Here is a 20,152-nt window from a genome sequence, read left to right on the forward strand (position 1 = left end):
TTATGTATCTGTACTGTGGTAGCATCAAGAGTCCTATTATATTTTGCACTGTACAAACGTATTACAAAGAGATGGTCCTTAACCAAGATTTTACAATATAAATTTAAGATAGGAGACAATAGTTGGATATGAAGAGACAGACTGGGGAGAGCACAAGTTAACAGCAAAACAGTTAAAATAATAAGCAGCAGTCTCAGTGGTTGCAGCACATCAGCTGCCTAACCATTTTGTAGGCATTGTGGCAAAGGTGGGTTTTAAGGAGAGATTAAAAGGAGGATAATGTAGTGGTCTCACCAATTATTACCAAGAGCTCTTTCCAAGCATAAGGGGAAGCTTGAGAGAATGTATGATGGTGCTTATCCAAAAATTGGACAAATGGGCAATCACGGGTGGCACTGCTGGAAGAGTGAAGGTGGAAGTCTACATTTCTACAGAGTATAAAGATGAGAGGTAGGGCAAGGATAAGCTATAAAGAGCCTTATGCTCTTGTGCTTGACGCAGTGGAAAAGGGGGATCCAGTGGAGGGATGCAAAGAGGAGGAAAAAGTGGTCAAAGCAACACACTGTGAAGAATATTTTTGCCACAGCATTTTGAATGGATTCAAAGAGGATGTAAACACTATCAATAATGTTCTGAAGCATAGAATAATGGCAAAGGAACAGATGTAAACAAAGAAACTTACAATTCATATACATCTGAATTAGTAGAAATAACACTCACTGAAGTCTTTACTTCACAACATTTCTAAAGGTAACAGAAGATGGCATATTTCCACTTCTCTAAGACAAGATATTTCCTTCTCATGTATCTAAGAAAGGAGCTCATCTTTAGGTATGTGTACCCAAGCTACATGCAGGCAGGTCTTACCTCCTAAATGCTGTTTAGTAGGTTGGTAGCGTGTTTCTTTTAGAGAGCAAAGACTGATATTGCCATAGAACTCCTTGATGAATGAGATTACAGAGGGATATAACTGTCAATGTTAAGACTGTGTACCTACCACAAAGGGTGTGGGCAAGCTGGGTTTTGCCTGTTCGGAATTCTATTAAAGAGAAAAAACAAGGGGAAAAGTTTTTGCAGTTTGTCAAATACATGAGTTGTTTCAATAAGAATACACTCTCATTTATAAAACCTCAATCACCTGTATTGCTTTCTGTCTTTCAGTCCCCACTCATAAATCATATGAAGTATAGTGCAAATTGTACTTATGAACAGCAGGGCTTAGAAGTGCTGCACTGTGAGAGGTATCATGCTTGACAATTTCAGAGTGGCAGCCATGTTAGTCTGTATCAGCAAAAAGAACGAGGAGTACTAGTGGCACCTTAGAGACTAACAAATTTATTTGAGCTTTTGTGGGCTAAAACCCACTTCAATGGATGCATGCAGTGGAAAATACAGTAGGAAGAGATATATATATATATATATACACACAGAGAACATGAAACAATGGGTGTTGCCATACACACTATAACAAGAGTGATCAATTAAGGTGAGCTATTATCAGCAGGAGAAAAAAACCTTTGTAGTGATAATCAGGATGGCCCATTTCCAACAGTTGATAAGAAGATGTGAGTAACAGTGCGCGCGGAGGGGTGGGGGGAATAAGCATGAGGAAATAGTTTTACTTTGTGTAATGACCCATCCACTCCCAGTCTTTATTCAAGCCTTATTTAATGGTGTCCAGTTTGCAAATTAATTCCAATTCAGCAGTCTCTCGCTGGAGTCTGTTTTTGAAGTTTTTCTGTTGTAATATTGCGACTTCTAGGTCTGTAATCGAGTGACCAGGGAGACTGAAGTGTTCTCCGACTGCTTTTTGAATGTTATAATTCTTGACGTCTGATTTCTGTCCATTTATTCTTTTATGTAAAGACTGTCCAGTTTGAAGTGAGCTGTAGCTCACAAAAGCTTATGCTCAAATAAATTTGTTAGTCTCTAAGGTGCCACAAGTACTCCTCCTCTACTTCCATAAAGGAGCTTAATGTCTTCTTACAACTATCTTAAATGAGGAGGAATGGTTATACCCAGCCCATAATAATATCAACTCCAAGACACTGTTGGAAAAATGTTAGATGTTGCTGAGGGTGTTGGGTTAATTCCACTGACCAGGCTTAACTTTATTTTCAGTCAAATGGGTTCCAATATCAGAAGCCATGTGAGCAATCCCAGAACCCATTATAGCCACAGCTTTGCTCTCCAAAGCTGTTTGAGAATTGCACCATTGTAATTTACACCATATGATCACTATGGTGCAGTGTGTCTACACTAGGCATCTCGTTCTGGTTATCCACAATATATGTTGTCCACCAAGAACACTCACTGCAAGTACTGCAGAGTCTATGGATTATTGCATCTATCCCACAGTCCCTGGCACAGCTCCCTGGAATAAGTGAATAAGGTCCATAGAATTTAAAAACAAAAACAAAAAACAGGGGGAGGGGGGAGAGAAAAACATGTTACATGTTTTGTAAATTTGTATTTTGTATTATCTTGTTGGTTGTCCACCGTTATTCTTAGGGCAGGGGTCTCAGGAGAGGTGCCTGGGAATACCTGAAACCATCCAAATACTGCCTCATTTACTTTTGGCCAGTTCTGAAAGGAAGAGACATGTGGGGGGAATTGTGGGTCCAGATAGAGCCATAACTGCTGTTGTGCCATACGGAGCCATCTTGACAGGTGCCAAAGGCACTGCCATGAGCTGTCAAAGTTATTAGTAAAGGGTATACTGGAGCATTCTGTGACTGTGCTGAGAGACTAGTTGCATTGGTGCAATGGCTGCACCAGTGAAAACTGACAACGCAGATGGGAAATAGCCTTGCTCAGAGTTAGTACAATAATACTAACAATCCAAATGGTGGTGTGATTGCCATTCCCACTTGTGTGTAGGATCTAGCAAACATCAAGACATCTTACTGGAGACAAGAATGATGAAGGTGAAACCGTTTCTCAAAAAAAGAGATAAACACTGCAATAATCATGACAATCAACCTACAAAGAATTCCATTTACTGCAGAGGTATGTTGCACTCAAATGGAAATATTAGCATCGATTTTAAATGGATACTATAAATTAAAAAAAACATACTTCCATCTAAAATATTTTAACTTACTATTTTTACAAGTAATACCTAAGTTTGCAATAGCTAAAAGGTTTAAAAAAATATATTTCAGTTTGCTTACTTTGTACATTTGACAGCACTTTGTCTATAGTTATTTTCCCTACTTCCCTTATACACTCAAGATAGTTATTTTCCACTATCAATTGTGTGTGTCTTCCACATAACAGATGAGAACAGAAAATCAAATTTTAAAAATGTTATTTTAAATCCATAAAAATTGGTCAAGAGACTCAAGGGTGGGGGTAACACCTGAAACAACTTTTATCTCATTTTTATCTAGATTTCAAGTTGGTGGTATTACTTTGAAGACCAGGAGATAATATTTGAAGACAACATGTCAAGAAAATATTTCATCAAACTGTTCAAGCCTCAAGGACACTTTTTAAAAGGGGAGCGTGCTCTATTTGATAAACTGTAGTTATTGCTGCTGAAGTCTTTTGATCTTGCTGATTGACTTTTGCTGTAATAATAGCTTACTATCTAAATCTGATATGAAGGGCATTGCATTATTTGCTCATATCTCAGTTTGAATTCTGTACGGTGCTGCCAAAATGACATATGTCACATCCGTGGATCTGCATACTTTATATTGCTTTACACTGTGACTTTTGCCTGTAGTAAAGCTGATGAATGAGAGAAGCTGGGTGCAAATATTTACACATCTCTTGAATTACAATAGTCTATTTTGGACTGAACTTTAAGTTTTGATTCTTTGTGGAGAAGAGTATGTATCAGCAGGAAATCTCACATCAAGGTTTCATTACTGGGAAGAAATGGGGAAGCAAAATGGGGAAATGTTTCCTGAGCAACATTGTTCATAATGGTATATCATACTGAACCAGCATGCCTCCAAATGTGAGCGTTACTCAGCTCAACCCTCATCTGCAGCAACTGAAGAAGAACAATGGCAAAACACTGACAAAGATGGGATTATTTCTGCTTACATCAACCCTGGAAAGGGACCGTCCATTACAGTTGAGCCTCAACCTCCATCTTTTCAGGTCCAGTGTGATGAGAATTTGATAGAAATAATGTAGCTTGCTTTAAAACCTAAACATCTGCTGCAGCTCTCTACTGGTAATCCACTCAATAAAATCCATTTAATATGGTTCACTCACCTCCAAAGGCCTCTGTGATTGCCATGCTTTCAATCCCACCACCCAATAGTTTACTGGAGGGAGAGAAAAAGTTAAGCATATTGAAATGCCCACAGTCATGAGAGTAATGTCAAAAGGGGAATCTTTGCCACTTTAAGAAAATCTGTTCTCATCCAAAAGGCCCTGCACGTAACTCATGATGTGATATGGTGCAGGGGCACCACATGATCCCTGGTATACAGAGTGCTAATTCTGTCTCAGCTTCCCCTTCTACAGGTGCTCGAGTGGCCATTTGGTAGATAGAAGAGAAAACGTATTTTTTGAGAAGATAAGGCTCCACCAACAAGCGGTCATGGGATTGCTAAAAATCCTAATCTATTAATTTACCCACATTTTCAATTTATTTTCTGCTTATGTTTAGTCATTTTGCACTTGTTTTTCCACCAAGAAAAAAAATCCAGAAAGTACCTTTAAGGCACAAGTCACTGTTAAGAACAGTGTGGAGCTGCACCAGCCCAGAAAGAACTCCTTTAGACCAGGGGTTCTCACAACAAATTTTTTGGTGGCGTCAGTGTACGGCCACCAACTCTTGCTGATGGCCACTCTGACAAACCCATCTCTCTGTCCCTGCCTCCTGCGGCCCTGCAGCAAGAACCCACCCCAGGGAAGGTGGGTTGGGAACTCACCAGCCACCTGTGAAGTCCCAGGCTCCCCGTGCCCTGGCTGGTCAGGAGTGGGGGAGCTGCTCAGGGGAGAATCCCAGTGACCGAATACCACAGCCACCTCCACTGACAAGAGCCACCTCTGACACCATACACACCAGCCCCATGTATCTCCAGAAGCGCTGCCTGGAACCTCCAAGAAGGCTCTGTGGTGCAGGGCGCCAATCCCTGCTGGTGGTACCAATGCAAACACTAAGGCAGTGCCTCTCGCTGCCCTTGGTAACAGCTATTCAGGAGCAACAGCTAGGCACTGCAGGAGGGGCCGCTGCTTTTCCCTCCATCCCAATCTCCGCCCATGCTTTGGAGGTTGTCATGGCTGCAAAAAAATCCACTGGTAGCCACATTTGAGAAACGCTCTTTTAGAAACAATGCTTCTTAAAGCTCCCAAGCAGTGCTCCCAATGCACTTGTTACACTCAGTGCTGGGTTTACAATGGCGCCAGTGGCTCCATGGAGATGGGCCCATGCTCAGAAGGGGCCCCGGACTATTCTGCTTGCACTGTGGCCCGAGATCCTGCTGGCTCCCCCTGCTCACCACTTGTTCTTCTCTGCCTGCGTGCCCATTGACCAAGGGCTCCTCTCCACCGGCTGTCTTCACCCCCTGCTCCTCTCTGTCCCCGGCTGGACCCCAGTGTATCCTGGCTCCTGGCAGTCTCTGCTTCCTACCATTTGTGGGGCCTCACCCATCTCCCTGGAGCCGAGCCACTTGGGACTGGTGCAGAAGCTTGGCCAGTCTCAGCCAGGTCAGGGGGACGGGACAGTGTGGGGGACTTGGCTGGGCCCCTCCAGGCAAGGCATCTTGAGGGAGCGTGGCCGGGGTAGGCCCTGGCCTGGCTTATCAAGCCACTCCTGAAGGGACGGAGCGACTCCTGGCCCCAGAACCAGCCTTAGCTGCTCAGCCAGCTCAGGCCCGGCAGACACAGTCGCCTCCCAGCAGGGCCGGTGAGTGCAGCCAGGAGACAGGGCTTGGGGGAGTGGGTCTCTGGGAGGTCAGAAGGGGCGGGTACTGGGCTGTGAGGGGGCAGGGAAGATGTGTGTGTGTTGGGGCACTAGGGAGTGTGGGTTCTGTGGGGGATTCTGGGCAGTTGTGGTGGGGCTGTGGGCAGGGGGGCACCGGGCATGGTGCATTTGTGTGGGGGGGATCTGGAGGAGGCGATGAGCATAGTGGGTCCGGGGGGCTCTGGGCATAGGGAGTCGGAGGGTGTTGGGCAGGGGGCACTTTGTGGTGTGGCATGGGCCCGCCCCAGAGGGGAAGGTGTCCGCTGGCAGCACAGGGCCGGGCAGGCCACTGTGCGTCTGGCAACTGCCGGTTTGTAAATAGTGCCCACGTGCTGGGCTGGGTGGAGTGGGGCTGCCCCTGCCATGCCATGCTCCATTGACCCTGGCTGGCCCCTCTGTCTGGGGACTGACCTCCCCACGCCATGCTCCATTTCCTCCATGGGGGCCCACAAATATGTTTAGTGCTAGGTCCACAAAAGATTAATCTGGCCCTGGTTACACTACCCCTTAGAAGGGTGTAAGGAGTGCAGCCTTAAACAGTCAGCTATTCTACTGTCTGGTATGAGACAGTGTGTAAAGACACCCACCTCCTCTTTGTCCCCTGTAGGATGGTTAACAAACTGGGGGTGCTTGAAGAAGTAGTCATTGCAGTCAAGACAGTATCCGGATTGTAACTGTGCCTGGCACCTCTGCAGAACACACAAAGGAGGGAAGCCTCCTTGTGCATGCGCATGCAAGAACCAAACAGTCTGCTCCTACATTTTGAGGAAGAGTCCTTTCTGATTCAGATGGGGGTTTTGCTGCTGAACCATTCCACCATATTGCACATATATTGTGTCACTTCTGGGAAAGCGGATGAATGTGGGGAATTTTTTTCTGGTTTTCCTGCATAAACCTCAAGCAAAATAAACAGGGTCAGCTAGTACTTTTACTTTTTGAAATTAGATTTGAGGTGCATGCTATTGACATGAAACTATCATGTGTGTGAGCTTGATTAGCATACAAAAAGGTTGAGTCTACTCAAGCAAATTTAGGTCCTACAATTCACCACCATTACAGTTACACAGGTGGTAGCAAGAGTGGAGACTGCAGAGTAAGCAGGAATCAGGCTTGTTATCAGTGTCACCCAACCCTACTCTGAGCAGGGTTAAATGACTCACTTCCTCTTGCTTTTTTGCAAGTGCACCCACTGTGTCCTAATTGAACATGTGTCTCTAATAGTTGTTTTGTAGCCAGTTGGAGAAAAAGAATATGATTACTTTTTGGGCAAAGCTCAGGCAGGGGTTAAGTAGAGATAAACTTACTCAAATTCCTGGCTCCCAGTGGTGATATGGAACACCATCTTCCGTTTCTCGCTGTACTCAAAGGCAGTCAAGAATCCTGGTTCCTAGGGGAACACCAAAAGAAATTATTCAGTTTGGTCTGATACTTAGGAAGAATGTGATATCCTCAGCCAAAATCCATTTCTCCTCATTGACCTCTCATCTGGCTGAACCTGTCAAGGGCCATCATACTTGTCAGTCTGGCTGCTATTGACTATAAAGCAGTATCTCTGACTTCAGACTAATAAGCACAATCACTTGTAAGCATGATTGTTCTAATGCTTGCAGTGGAAAATGCTGCAAAGTATCTTAGCAGGGGAGGGAGGGTGGGCTTCTAAGTTGAAAATGCTAGGTATGTGATTTGCTTACAATTAGTTTGTTGGCTGCTTCTTTGATCTTGTCCACTTTGGCCTCTGAAAGCCCTTTCACATTGCACAATGCCCGCCTTGTTGTCATCTGGATCCCTTTGACGGTACAGATTCCCACAGACTTCAGCTTTTTAATATCAGCCACATTCTGTGAAGAAAGTTCACATTCTGTGATCACTAGCTCATGAAATGCTACGACTGGAAAGTAAAGAAAGCTTGTGTAGCCCTTTATATTGTACGTTCACATGTATGTTTATTTTCACTAAGAAAAAGTAGATATAACTGCTTTGTTGCTTCTGAATGTTCTAAATATGTCCAGGGAAGAATACACTTGCTTGTTGTCAAATGTTACAGATACTCCTGGGTGGGAATGCATTCGCGGTGTTTCTGAATAATGGCTGTGCCATGACTTCAATGGAAATGTAATGGAACAGAGGCAATGTAGTGGGTTACTTAGATAAAATAGTAGCAGAAGGTTTAAAGGACACTGCTTCAAACTGTCACCCCCAGACAAGTGCCTTCTTTGGGTAAAAACTTGGATGTGTCTCTCATTTATGCACAGGAGCTGTGTGCAAATGACACGAGGGAGAATAATGAATAACTTAATAGCTTCCATTGAGAAGCTTCTGTCTTCTCCTTGGGTTTATCTTGTGCATATCATGATGACAAGGATGGATGAAAAAAAGCCAGTCATGAAGAAGAAAAGTCTTATACATAAAGGGGTATAATAAGCACTCACTTAATATAAATCATTGAGTTATTTTTTCCAGTTTGAGAGAAGCCTACTGGTGGAGCTTACTGAAGAATTTTTAACTAGTAAGAAAACTGCTCCCCATTTCACCAGCATTCTGAGAACAGCATAACAAAGCCACTCACAGTATAATGTAGGGGCTAGAGAAGACATTGGAGTAATTATAGATAGTTACTGGCTAGTGCAGAAACTAATCTATGGCCAGATTTTCAAAAAATGCTCACCATCCAACTGCTCTCACTTAGGTGCTAAAATAAGTGGCCATATTTTCAAGAGCTGCAGGGTGGTAAGCACTTTTGAAAATGTGGTCCTTAATATGTAAACTATCAAAGACAAAATTTGCCCAGTGTAGATGCAGCTAGGTTGACAGAAGAATTATTCAGTTGACGTCGCTACCGCCGCTCACGGATAAGTGGTTTTTGGTAACTTTCCTAAAATAACATCCCATGCAGAACTGTCTAGATAATATCTATTACTTATACTTACAATTCCATGTTTCTGCAACAGGTCAATATCCTGAAACAAGGATTCCTAAATGAGGCAGGAGGAAAGATAGAATCTTGGTCATTTTTTTTCACCACCTTTGTTACCTTTACTGACAATTTAATGTGTCAGTTTTAAATCCTTAGACCTGGATTGCTTTTCATAATAGTACATGTCCTACTACCTACCAATATAGGCACAACAAAGAAAGAAGCAAAAGGGTTTCAGCATTTCCTCTCGTCTGCATACTGTGTAACCATCCGGAGAAACACAGCCACCAATCATGCTGAGAAACTCTACTAATGAAGCCATATAATGATACTCTTCCCTCTGACTCTCTACTATAGTGTTTCTCAACCTTCTCAGGTTGGAGACCCCTTATTCAAAGTCAATTTTTTGTGATCTCTTTTACTCTAAGCGTAAAACATGTATTGATGATAACAATAAGCCTACATAATTTATTTGGGTGTATGTGTTTTGAGACGTTGACAAAGAACAATTGATCTTGAAGGATAAGGGTGTGCAGGGAGCAGGGAAGCAAGATTTTCTTTGCTTTAGATTGTAATCAAATGTACCACCCTGCAACATATTTTTTCACAATCCATAAATACCTCGTCATCCTGGTACCCTACTTCTTCTTGCACTACTTGATCCTCCATGGCTTTCATTGTGAAAGAGCAGGCAATAAGGAGTCAGTCAGTACTAAAAAAGGCAAACAAACACACAATCAGGGTGGAAATACATAAAGTAATTATAAAGTACTCTTAATAGGGGTTCAATGGCATAGTGGGATATCGATGCACCATCACTTAAGAATCCAAATTCAGATTCTAAGCTTGGTCCTTCACTGCACGTGCCAGCAGGGGATGGATGTGTGGCAAAGGTGCTTAGCTCCCCAATAAAGGAGGGAGAATCTTGTTTTGCTCTCAGAAGACCCACTCTGCCCAAATTGGCTTAGGCAAGGTTTCCCTTTCTGGAGGGAGGACTGAAGTGACAAAGAGCCTTCCTGACTAGAGGAAATGGAAATAAAGGAAGAAAAAATTGGTGTAATTTCACAGGAGTTCTTTGGAAGTAAAAATAAAATGGAATGACTTATCTTACTTTCTAATGAAAAATATTCAAATAAGTTGTTTCTGAAACCTCCATATGGCACCACAATGTATTTCTTTCCTTGAGACAAATGGATGGAATCCCTGCCAGTTATGAAAATTTAGTCATCTGTATCAATTTTCTTTTAATATATTAATAACAAGAGGTGAAGTATTTCCTGAAGTAACATTAACAAGCTCCTTGCCCTCAGATACTGACAGAAGAAAAATTAATATAAAAGGTAAAGGGCATGTTACAGTCCTCTCTCTGTACTTTTTAAAAATAAATCCTCCCTTCCCTGTCCTGAAATGCATATAATCCTGCATTCCTTGCATTCAAAAGGGCAAGGGGACTGCTCCCCTTTGGGCAAATGGCAACTCAAAATTGGCAGAGGAGGCAGAGCCAAGGCTGTACCTTCCTACTGGCCAGCAACGGATGTAGGAAAAACTATGCCACACCCTGTTAAGAGGTGTAGCAGTGTAGACACTCCCCTGTTCTCTGGGGAGCCTTCCACTGCTCCTACTGTGGTAATGTGTCTCTGCCCCACAGCCAAGTTGGAGTTGTATCTAAAAACTTATACAGACCAACTCCAAAAATCAGGCACAAATGCACCCAGAGGATGAATTTATCTTGAAGTATATTTTTTATCTTTACATGTGTGTGACATCATTATTGTTAGTCTGGTGCACTGAGATAAGGAGGGTTCCAAGCACACAGGACAACATGGAACAGGGCGTGGAGACGGGAGATAAAGGGTTGAGACAGAACATGGGGCTGTGCATGGGGTTGGGGGAGCCTTGAGAAGGAAAAAGCGTGAACCCTTCGCTATTACTCCAACCTTAACCAGAGTTACTGCCCCGCTATGTTTATTTCTACACCTCCCAAGATACGTGTTAAAGAAATAAAGGGGCAAATCCTACTTGTCTTCTCAGGGTATGTCTACACATTACAGCAGCTGTGCCACTACAGTGCTGAAATGTAGCTGCTTCCTACACCGATGGAATGGGTTTCTCCATTGCTGTAAAAAGAAAAGGAGTACTTGTGGCACCTTAGAGACTAACCAATTTATTAGAGCATAAGCTTTCGTGAGCTACAGCTCACTTCATCAGATGCATATCGTGGAAACTGCAGCAGACTTTATATATACAGAGAGAATATGAACCAATACCTCCTCCCACCCCACTGTCCTGCTGGTAATAGCTTATCTAAAGTGATCATCAGGTGGGCCATTTCCAGCACAAATCCAGGTTTTCTCACCCTCCACCCCCCCACACAAATTCACTCTCCTGCTGGTGTGGCCACATTAGCAGCTCTTGCAACGCCACAAAGAGCAATGCATTGGGGTAGCACTTTTACCTGCAGCTGATTTCAAAACAATGAGAAGAGTGGCCACTTGACTTCAGGGGCTTATGGGACAGTTTCTGGAAGCTGATCAGAGCACAGTAATGCAACACCTCGTCCACATGGATGTGGGTGGGGGGGAGGGTGTAGCAAGCTTTATGCTGCTGGAGGAGGTGGATTACCGGGAGCGCTCCAGCTGCAGAGTCCAGGCGCTCTAAGTGCCTTGCCAGGTTGGACACCTCAGGAGTTGGGGTGCCCTGGGCTGCTTTACTGCGCTCTAACTTGCAAGCGTAGCCAAGCCCTCTGGCGACACAGCGCCGAGCCCCCTAGCTAGGCCGCTCTAATGTTCGGTTAGCTCAGGCCTCAGCCGAGCAGAGGCCACAGCAGCGCTACTGCTCTGTGCGGGACAGAGAGGCTCTGGCCAGGCGCAGCGGGAGACGGCTGGAAGCGACGCCCACTGACCTGGCCGCTCTCAGCCCCGCAGCAGCCGGCGGGACCCATCCCCCGCTCACCCCAAGCGCAGCCCCCGCCGCCTGAGAGCGCCTGCCCCGCCCCGCCCGTTATTCGCCGTTCGTGGCAGAGGGGCCAGGGACCAGCTCGAGTCGCCTCCCCTTTCCCGCCTCAAAACTCCCGCTAACAAGGGCTGGCACTGAACCGAAAAGGAGGCGGCGGTTACCCGAGCGCGCGCCTGCGCGCGCACCCGGACTCGAAGCCATCTTGCACAGGCGCACTGGTAGGTATCCGACGCCCTCAGCCGTCTGCGGCGGTAGAACGTGACCATACCGCCTCGATGGAAGAGGTTAGGACTCTACCACTGGGGAGCCGGGAACCGGTAGAACGTTATTCTGTATAAGGGCATACGTTAAAGTACATCTTCTCCCCAGGGCTCTACTCGTTAATGGAACGATCCATATTTAGCGCCCCTGGGAGAGTTTCGAGATATGAGCCGGTATCAGATGTCGGACCCCCTTCCCCAGCCCGGAATGGTAGTGTCGGGCTCGCGAACGGTCACGCGGGGTGGGACTGGGGGGAAGACTCTGAAGCTAGGCAGTACCATGGAAGGGAGGGCGAGTCAGCGACGTTCTCTCCGTACCTCAGCGCGGCGCCCGCCCGTGCGAAGCCGGGGGGTGTGTGTGACGCTGCGCCCCCTAGTGGCGTCAGGAGGCGCTCGGGGCCCGGGCGGGGCTGCAAATCCCTCCCGGGCTGAGGCTCTGCGCTGCAGCCGCTGGCAGCCCGGGCGCGCTGTAGGGGCCTCCCGGCTCCGAGCTGCTCCAGGGGCTGACGGGGAACGTGGGCAGCCCGAGGGCTCCGTTCAGTCCCGGCAGGGGAGGAGGCGCTGCCCCAGTGCCCCCTGCACCGTGGGGCCTGCGTGTACTGCTGCTGCCCGGTGCCGTGCCTGGGCCGGGTCATTTCTCCCCTGCTGGCCCGCCCGCCGCAGGGGCACCCGAGTGTAACAGCCCCGGTCTGGCCTACAGGGCGGCGGGGGTGACACAACCAGCCCTGCCATGCCCTAGTCACTTCCCAAGAACATGTGCTTTTGAGGAGTGTGGTGGCGTGGCCCTGTTGGTCCCAGGGTGTGTGAGAGACAAGGTGGGTGAGGTAATAGCTTGTGTTGGATCAACCTCTGAGGGTGAAAGAGGAGACCAGCTTTCCCGCTCGCTCCTCTTGAAACCTTCAGTTCTGGTGTTGATCCAAAGCCCGTCTTCTCTTTCAGCAACAGAAGTTGGTCCAGGAAAAGCTATTACCTCACTCACTCACGCAATCACAGACATGAAGGTCGCTATCTTAAAACAAAAAAACTTCAAATCCAGACTCCAGCGAGAAACTGCTGAATTGGAATTCATTTGCAAATTGGATACTATTAATTTAGGCTTAAATAGAGACTTGGAGTGGCTAAGTCATTATGCAGGGTAGCCTGTTTCCTCTTGTTTTTTCCTACCCCCCCCCCCCAGATGTTCTGGTTTAACTTGGATTTAAACTTGAAGAGTGGTCAGTTTGGATGAGCTATTACCAGCAGGAGAGTGAGTTTGTGTGTGTATGGGGGTGGGGGGGATGTGAGAAAACCTGGATTTGTGCAGGAAATCGCCCAACTTGATTGTCATGCACATTGTGTAAAGAGTTGTTACTTTGGATGGGCTATCACCAGCAGGAGAGTGAATTTGTGTGGGGGGGTGGAGGGTGAGAAAACCTGGATTTGTGCTGGAAATGGCCCACCTGATGATCACTTTAGATAAGCTATTACCAGCAGGACAGTGGGGTGGGAGGAGGTATTGGTTCATATTCTCTCTGTATATATAAAGTCTGCTGCAGTTTCCACGATATGCATCTGATGAAGTGAGCTGTAGCTCACGAAAGCTTATGCTCAAATAAATTGGTTAGTCTCTAAGGTGCCACAAGTCCTCCTTTTCTTTTTGCGAATACAGACTAACACGGCTGTTACTCTGAAACCTCACTCACTGTGTCCCTCTTTTAAGGAAACTCATTGCTATCAGGACAGTGGGCCACTTCTCCACCCTTCCTCCTAACCAGCTGCTTTCCCAGATTCTCAAATGGGAATTATCTTGGTCGATGTTTTCATACAGGAACTTTTGACAAGCCTGCTCGCTGCTCTTTTGCTGGTGGAAGGACCAGATATCTTGCATTGGCGCATACATTTATATTAAAAATTGCATAAAGTCCTAATATTTATATGTAACAGACATGGTACATTTAAATTGCTTTTTGTCTTCAAAGCATTTTAATAATTCATCTTCACCTGTCTGAGGCTTGCAGTTTGCGGGGGCAACACCACCTACCCCCAAACCACAGCAAAGTTTAGACCTGGTTTTTAAAGGTGCCTTGCACATGCAGCTCTAAATAAGGGTCATGGTAGTTCCAAATTAGCTGGCAAAAAATTGACATGCAAAATTATAGACCTCTTCTGACTATGTTGATGTAAGTAACTTGTTTAAGGTCACAAAAGGCAGCATCTGAGAAAGTCACATGCATAATCCATCAGCTCATCCTGCCTCTTCATACTGTCAAAGCAGTTACAAACATTGTACTCTTACTTGCCTGGATAAGTGAACAAAAATTACTTCTTCAAGTTCAGCTTCAATACTGCAGTTAATACTAGTTCACTATAATTCCATAAAATATATCCTTACTGCTACAGGTGTGATAAATGAAAGGGGGAGTGGGGGATAGCTCCCTTTTATGAACACCCAGCCAGCCAGTTAGCTACACAATCCCTGTTAGTAGCTGTTCTCTGCTTGCTTTACCTGTAAAGGGTTAAAAAAAGCCAATAGGTAAAAGGAAGGGAGCAGGCACCAGACCAAAGGAGCCAATGGGAGGGCTAGAACTTTTTAAAATTGGGGGAAAAAAACTTCCACTTTGTCTGTCTGTTGTTCCCCAGAGAGAGGAGACAAAGCAGGGCCAGAGCTAGGACTATGTTGTAAAAAGCTTTGAGCCAAGTATGAAAAATCATCAATCATACCTAGAAACTACTTACTGAAAACCCCATATATGTAAGTAGATCAGGAAATGTCTAGGAAGATGCGATTAGGTTTATTTTTTTGTGGCTTGTGGACTCCTCTGTGCTAACCCCCAAATGCTTTTGTTTTGCTGTAACCATTTAGCTGGACCTCAAGAAAACCATTCTTGATGCTTGATTATTATATTTCCTCTTTTTAAATCTAACAATAGCGTAAGTTCCAGATGTTTTCTTTCTTTTTGTTTTTAATAAAGTTTACCCTTTTTAAGAACAGGTTTGGGTTTTTGTGTCCTAAGAGGTTTGTGCATATGTTGTTTAATTAGCTGGTGGCAATAGCTGATCTCCTTTGTTTTCTTTCTCAGCTCTTCCACGGAGGGCTTGAGGGTACCCCACAGGGAAGAATTCCCAAGTGTGCCTTCCTGGGTTCAAAGGGGTTTTTTTGCATTTGGGTGGTAGCAGCATCTACCCCTCCAAGGTCAGAGAGAAGCTGTAATCTTGGGAGTTTAAGAGTGGCCAGTATTAATTTTTAGAATCCTTATGGGCCCCCACCTTCTGCACTTGAAGAGCCAGAATAGGGAATCATCCTTGACAACAGGAAAGGAATGTCTGTATATCAAAGCTGTTGGCTTTAGTTGTGGTGAGATTTTTGAAACCATCTGAGTGGAAAGAGCACATATCCCAATGACTTTCAAGGTACTTTTGAAAATACCACTCTCAGTCCCCAAGGGTGTAGGAGTGTATGTAGGCATTTCTAATATTTGCCATGTGAGAAAATGAAACATGGAAAGGCAAATTGTGATCATCTTCCTCAGTGGGAGTGTCTGGGTGCTCAGCACTTTTGAAAATCAAGCCATGTATTTAGGTACCTGAATGTGGGCTTAGGAGCCTAAGGCTTTTGCTACACAGAGCTCTTGTTGAATAAGCTATTTCCCATATGGACACTTCCAGAATAAAAATGATGTTATTCTGAAATAACTACTTTACTCACATAGCTCACTTTTATTCTGGAATAGTGTGTCCATGTGGGGGAATTATTCTGGAATAGCTAAATTATACCAGTAAAACTGGTATTTTCCTGTGTAGACAAGGCCTAGCTTTAGCCTCCTATTTTAAAAAAACTTGGCCTGTTTTTCCTGTTTATAGACAGGCTCTTCCAGAAAGCAGATGAATGGACCAAGGTGGAAAGGCTACCACTCAGCCCAAAGTGCTGCTAAGATGATAATGCTGATACATGGAACTTAAACTTCACATCTTCAAAGTGCTATACAATCCTTAACTAAGCTTCACACCACCCATGTGTGGCATATAAAATATTCCTATTTTATACCATGGAAAACTGAGATACAGGGCTGGATTCATTGCAGGTTTCACCAGCACAGCAAGCCTCCCGCAACTTTCCTCCTGTCTGGGAGGGTCTGGAGCTGGCCAGCACAGCTCCACTACTAGATATTGTTGGCAAGGGGATGCACTGAGGCTGAACTACACTGCCTTTCAGCTTGGGACCAAGTCAGTTCAGATAAAAACAACTCAAATCTTTGCCAAAGAACCAAACTATGAAAACTATTAAAAACATATTCAAGTGACTTTTTATCCTCATATATTACTTCCATTCTTGCAATCTTGTGAGATTTTTCCAGCCCAGTTTTCCAGATCAGTGAGGTCAAACTTTTAAACTCAGAGCACTTCTGTGAACTGAATCTTCACATTTTTTTCAGGTTTGTCTATTCCTAATTGGTGGAGAAAGCTTTGGGGTGGGCTGCCCAAAATATACTCTTAAGATGCATATGAAGATCTGAATGGACATTTATGTTGGAGAAGTCATGAATTCTGGTTTGCTCAGGGTGCTGTTTCGGGATGAAGACACTTCTATGACAGACCTGAACTCTTGTCAGAACTATAGAGTACATCCAGGTGAGGGGTCAGTAATTGGTTCAGCTTCTCTCCTTTCTCTGACAGCAATTGTTTCTCTTTTCTGTGGAGTGGGGAAGCGAGAGAGCGAGAAAAGCAATATAAACTGTTCAAAGGTATTTTCAAAGTAGTAAGAAAAATCTTTTCTAACCTTAAATCACCTAGAGCAATCAAATAAAGTTTAGGAGAGGATTTCTTCACCACTTTGGAACTGACATTAGATAACCCTTGTATCCCCAAATCCATAAATATTGAAAGCTCTGCATTCCACAACCCCTCCAAACTCACTCTCTTAATCACCCTGTTAACCTCACCAAAATTCATGATCACCCTTCCAAAACAAAACATTAGCTCTCAGATTCCACCTAAAGCAACGTCAGAAAAACACCACACTGCATCTCTGTACCCCCCTGGAATAACTAGCTGCACAAAGCCATCCCCATATTTCCTCATGCCCCAAAACTCCTCTGGAATCAATGTTAGCTAACAGGTTTCGCCTGTAGCAGACAAGGAAATCATCAGTTGGGTTCAGATCATCACAGAATATGCTAGAATGAAACTACACTCATTTTTGTACCTGAGGAATTCTTGCTTCTCCTTCCACTGATGCTGGTCAAAATCCTTCATTTCTCTGCAGTGTCTCTGGTGCACTGTTCTGAAGGCATCATCCAGATGGCGAATATGATTAAAACCTTGTCGGATCACATCTGCATAGGTTGGAGTGGACTCCGTAGTTTGAAATGTAAAAGAAAAAAATATGGTCTGCTTTGTTTTTTCTTTGCTAAATGACATATGAGAGGAACAATAGGGGATGCATAAGTTAGGACTGAGATGAATTGGTAGAGCTGTAGCAGGTAGGGGATGAGGGCTCAGGACTGGAATAGCACAGAACATTTAAGGTCAGGATTGGGGCGTACTGGCAGAGCTTTATTGTCAGGGAGGTTAGGATTAGAATAGCAGGGATCTTCATTGTTAGGATCAAAGGAGCAAGGGTGATAAAGGCTGAGCCTCCCTCCTGGCATTGCTCCCTTAAGTTTTATAAGCACTCAAACTCCCCAGTAGAAAAACTTGCATTTCAACCCCAATCTAATTTATTCCATGCCTTTTTCAATTAGACAGCATTTTATCTCCCATTTTTATTCAGGTGCTCCCTCCCATACTTGTTTTCTTAACCTTTCTGTTCTGTTACTGAGAGCCTGTCAGCCTGACTCTGTTCAATGCAAAGCAGTCCCCTTGAAGGTTACCACCAGTATGGTTATACATTGGCTCCACACTATCTGGCCTATCTATAAATGTGTTCTTATATCACCTCTTCTTCAATCTGGTTTCTGTCAGTCTGAAGCCATAATCAACTTCAGGTTTGGTCCTGCAATTGAACAAAGTTCTGCAGCCACACAGACTAAGCCAGCAATCCACCGACTGGGGAAGGAGAGTAAGCGAACTCTGACCTTTCTCTGTTTTCCTCGCTGAAGCGTATAAGAGGGCATTATAAACGTGATAAAGGGGCTAGGACTAATTTATGAAGAGAGATTAAAATAACTAAATATGTATAACTTGGCTAAGCAATGTCTAGGGGTATAAGAAAGGGATGTCACTCATTTACAATAATATGAAGGGTACAAACATAAAGAGGGAGACAATTGTGTTAGGTGGTCAGAAGATAGAACTAGTTGGATGAAAATGAGTGGTGATTAATTCAGGCTGGCTTTCAGGAAACACAAAGTATGAGGTTTGTTAGCTTGTGGAATAGTTTCTCAATGGAAGGGGGGAAGCCCTAAAGCTTGAGATATTTACTATTGAACCCAGAAAAAATTCAATAATATGCTGTAAGGAATAATTCTGCACTCGTGGGGAATGGATAGAACGTAACCTAACAAGATTTTTCCATCTCTGATTTCTCTGAGTTGATCATAAGGATATGGTATAGGCTTGCAGATCTCCCTCCTGTGAATCAAGATGTCTTGTCCAGACTGTGGTTCAACATTATAGCTCTGGAGGAAGTGCTGAATTAGTGGGCTGTGTCCATTGATGTTAAAGAGATGCCAAGTGAAGTCAGGGCCCTGACAAGCTGGGTGTGACTGGAGAGGGGAAGAAACAAAGGAAAAAAGGCTATTAATTATATCAAAACGAAGTCCAAAGAATAAGGCATGTAATATCCCTAATGATTCATATTCTGAGTGAAAGATAAAATAATCCCCAAATATATAGCCATTGGAAATGCAGTGAAACCTGTCCATATAGGCACCTGACTACACTGAGGTGGGAGATCACCCTGAAGCCGCCACCTCCTCCAGTATAGGGACTCGGAGGTGAGGCTGCATCTGACCCTGACACAGTGCAAGGGCTGGGCCTGCCCCAGAAAAACCCTGGGGCCCTGCCCCTCTGTACCAGGTGCACCAGGAGTGGTTGGGCAGGTTTAGCCCAGCAGGATCCAAGTGTGGAGGGGCTTATTGTGGGAGGATCCAGGTGTGGGGTGAGAGGTTTCTGTGTGGGGCAATCTGGGTGTGGGCAGCTCAGTGGGAGATCTGGATGCACAGGGCTCATTGGGGGTTCCGGGTGCAGGGCAATGGACTCTGGAAGGGATCCATGTGAAGGTGGTTGGGGCTCGGGGGGGGGGGTCTGGGAGTGGGGCTTGATGGGGTGGGGATCCAGGTGCAGCTGGTTGGGGATCAGTGGGTTGGGGGTCTGGATGTGGGGGGCTCATCAGAGGGGTCCAGGTGTAGAAGGGTAGGGCTTCTCAGAGTGAGGAGTCGATGGGCCTGCTTAATGGGGGAGCCCCAGCTGCTGCTGAGGGGAAAATGCATGCCAGGCTCCCACTTCCCCCCACAGTTCCCCATTCCCTTTTCTTCTCCATCCTCCTCCCCTCACTCCCACATTCACCTCCCCCTGCCCTATACCACCCCCTTCCTTCTCCACTGTCTCTTCCCCTCACCCCCCTCCCTCATTTTTCCCACCCCCTATGACATTATTGACATGAACTGTGACCGTATAGATCATTGTTGCAACCAAGCTTGTATAGTTGCACCAAATCTTGTACAAAAAGGTCAAGTAAGGTGTCTATGAAAAGGTTGTAATTTGCTGGTTATGATTATGCTGTCTGTATGTGTGTATCAATTTTGTATGTGAAGTTATGAATATGGGCTATGTACTTGTATTAAATATTATGGGCACTACTGGGAGGTGGTTCTAATTGAACATTTCACTATATAAGTACATTCTGATTCCCAGCCATCACAGTGCTACTGCAGCAATGGCAAACTGGCTGTGAAAGGTTGCTGTGTTAGGAATGGAAGAACTGTGAATCCAACCATCTGTTGTTAGACTGGGTGTGAGAAAGATTAAAAGCATCAAAGGGAAAGTGGTAAGGGAAGCTGGTTGTGGGAGAATCCACAACCACTGACTTCAATATTATCTTGACCTGAACAAGAAAATGAAAATAAACCCAGAGTGCTATAGTAGAGAAGTTGTGCTCTAAAATAATTCAAATGT

The 20,152-nt window shown here is 44.8% G+C and overlaps 2 protein-coding genes across 10 annotated transcripts in view; both read right to left on the reverse strand.

Annotated features, from left to right (window-relative positions):
• DMC1 (DNA meiotic recombinase 1) overlaps positions 1–12,592 on the reverse strand; it is a 36,959-nt gene extending 24,367 nt beyond the window's left edge. The window contains exons 1-7 of one of the 4 annotated variants that reach the window (XM_073326530.2): positions 12,338–12,592; positions 9,465–9,555; positions 8,857–8,901; positions 7,621–7,767; positions 7,234–7,316; positions 4,231–4,283; positions 998–1,039 (exon numbers count right to left, since the gene is read on the reverse strand). In XM_073326530.2, coding sequence (XP_073182631.1) covers positions 998–1,039; positions 4,231–4,283; positions 7,234–7,316; positions 7,621–7,767; positions 8,857–8,901; positions 9,465–9,521 — 427 coding nt within the window. In that variant the 5' untranslated portion in view covers positions 9,522–9,555; positions 12,338–12,592. Of the gene's footprint in view, positions 1–997; positions 1,040–4,230; positions 4,284–7,233; positions 7,317–7,620; positions 7,768–8,856; positions 8,902–9,464; positions 9,556–11,298; positions 11,731–11,795; positions 12,116–12,337 lie in introns of those variants that run through there. The other 3 variants (XM_078850751.1, XM_078850748.1, XM_078850746.1) reach the window with 3 other exon arrangements.
• Positions 12,593–13,804: 1,212 nt separating this feature from the next.
• FAM227A (family with sequence similarity 227 member A) overlaps positions 13,805–20,152 on the reverse strand; it is a 47,351-nt gene continuing 41,003 nt past the window's right edge. For 5 of the 6 annotated variants that reach the window (XM_078850742.1, XM_078850735.1, XM_078850744.1 and 2 more), the window contains 3 exons: positions 18,584–18,741; positions 17,241–17,393; positions 13,805–16,727 (listed from right to left, as the gene is read on the reverse strand). In XM_078850742.1, coding sequence (XP_078706868.1) covers positions 16,622–16,727; positions 17,241–17,393; positions 18,584–18,741 — 417 coding nt within the window. In that variant the 3' untranslated portion in view covers positions 13,805–16,621. Of the gene's footprint in view, positions 16,728–17,240; positions 17,394–18,580; positions 18,742–20,152 lie in introns of those variants that run through there. The other variant, XM_073326474.2, reaches the window with a different exon arrangement.

Source organism: Lepidochelys kempii, chromosome 1 (genome assembly GCF_965140285.1).
Source record: "Lepidochelys kempii isolate rLepKem1 chromosome 1, rLepKem1.hap1, whole genome shotgun sequence".
Taxonomy (NCBI): Eukaryota; Metazoa; Chordata; order Testudines; family Cheloniidae; genus Lepidochelys; species Lepidochelys kempii.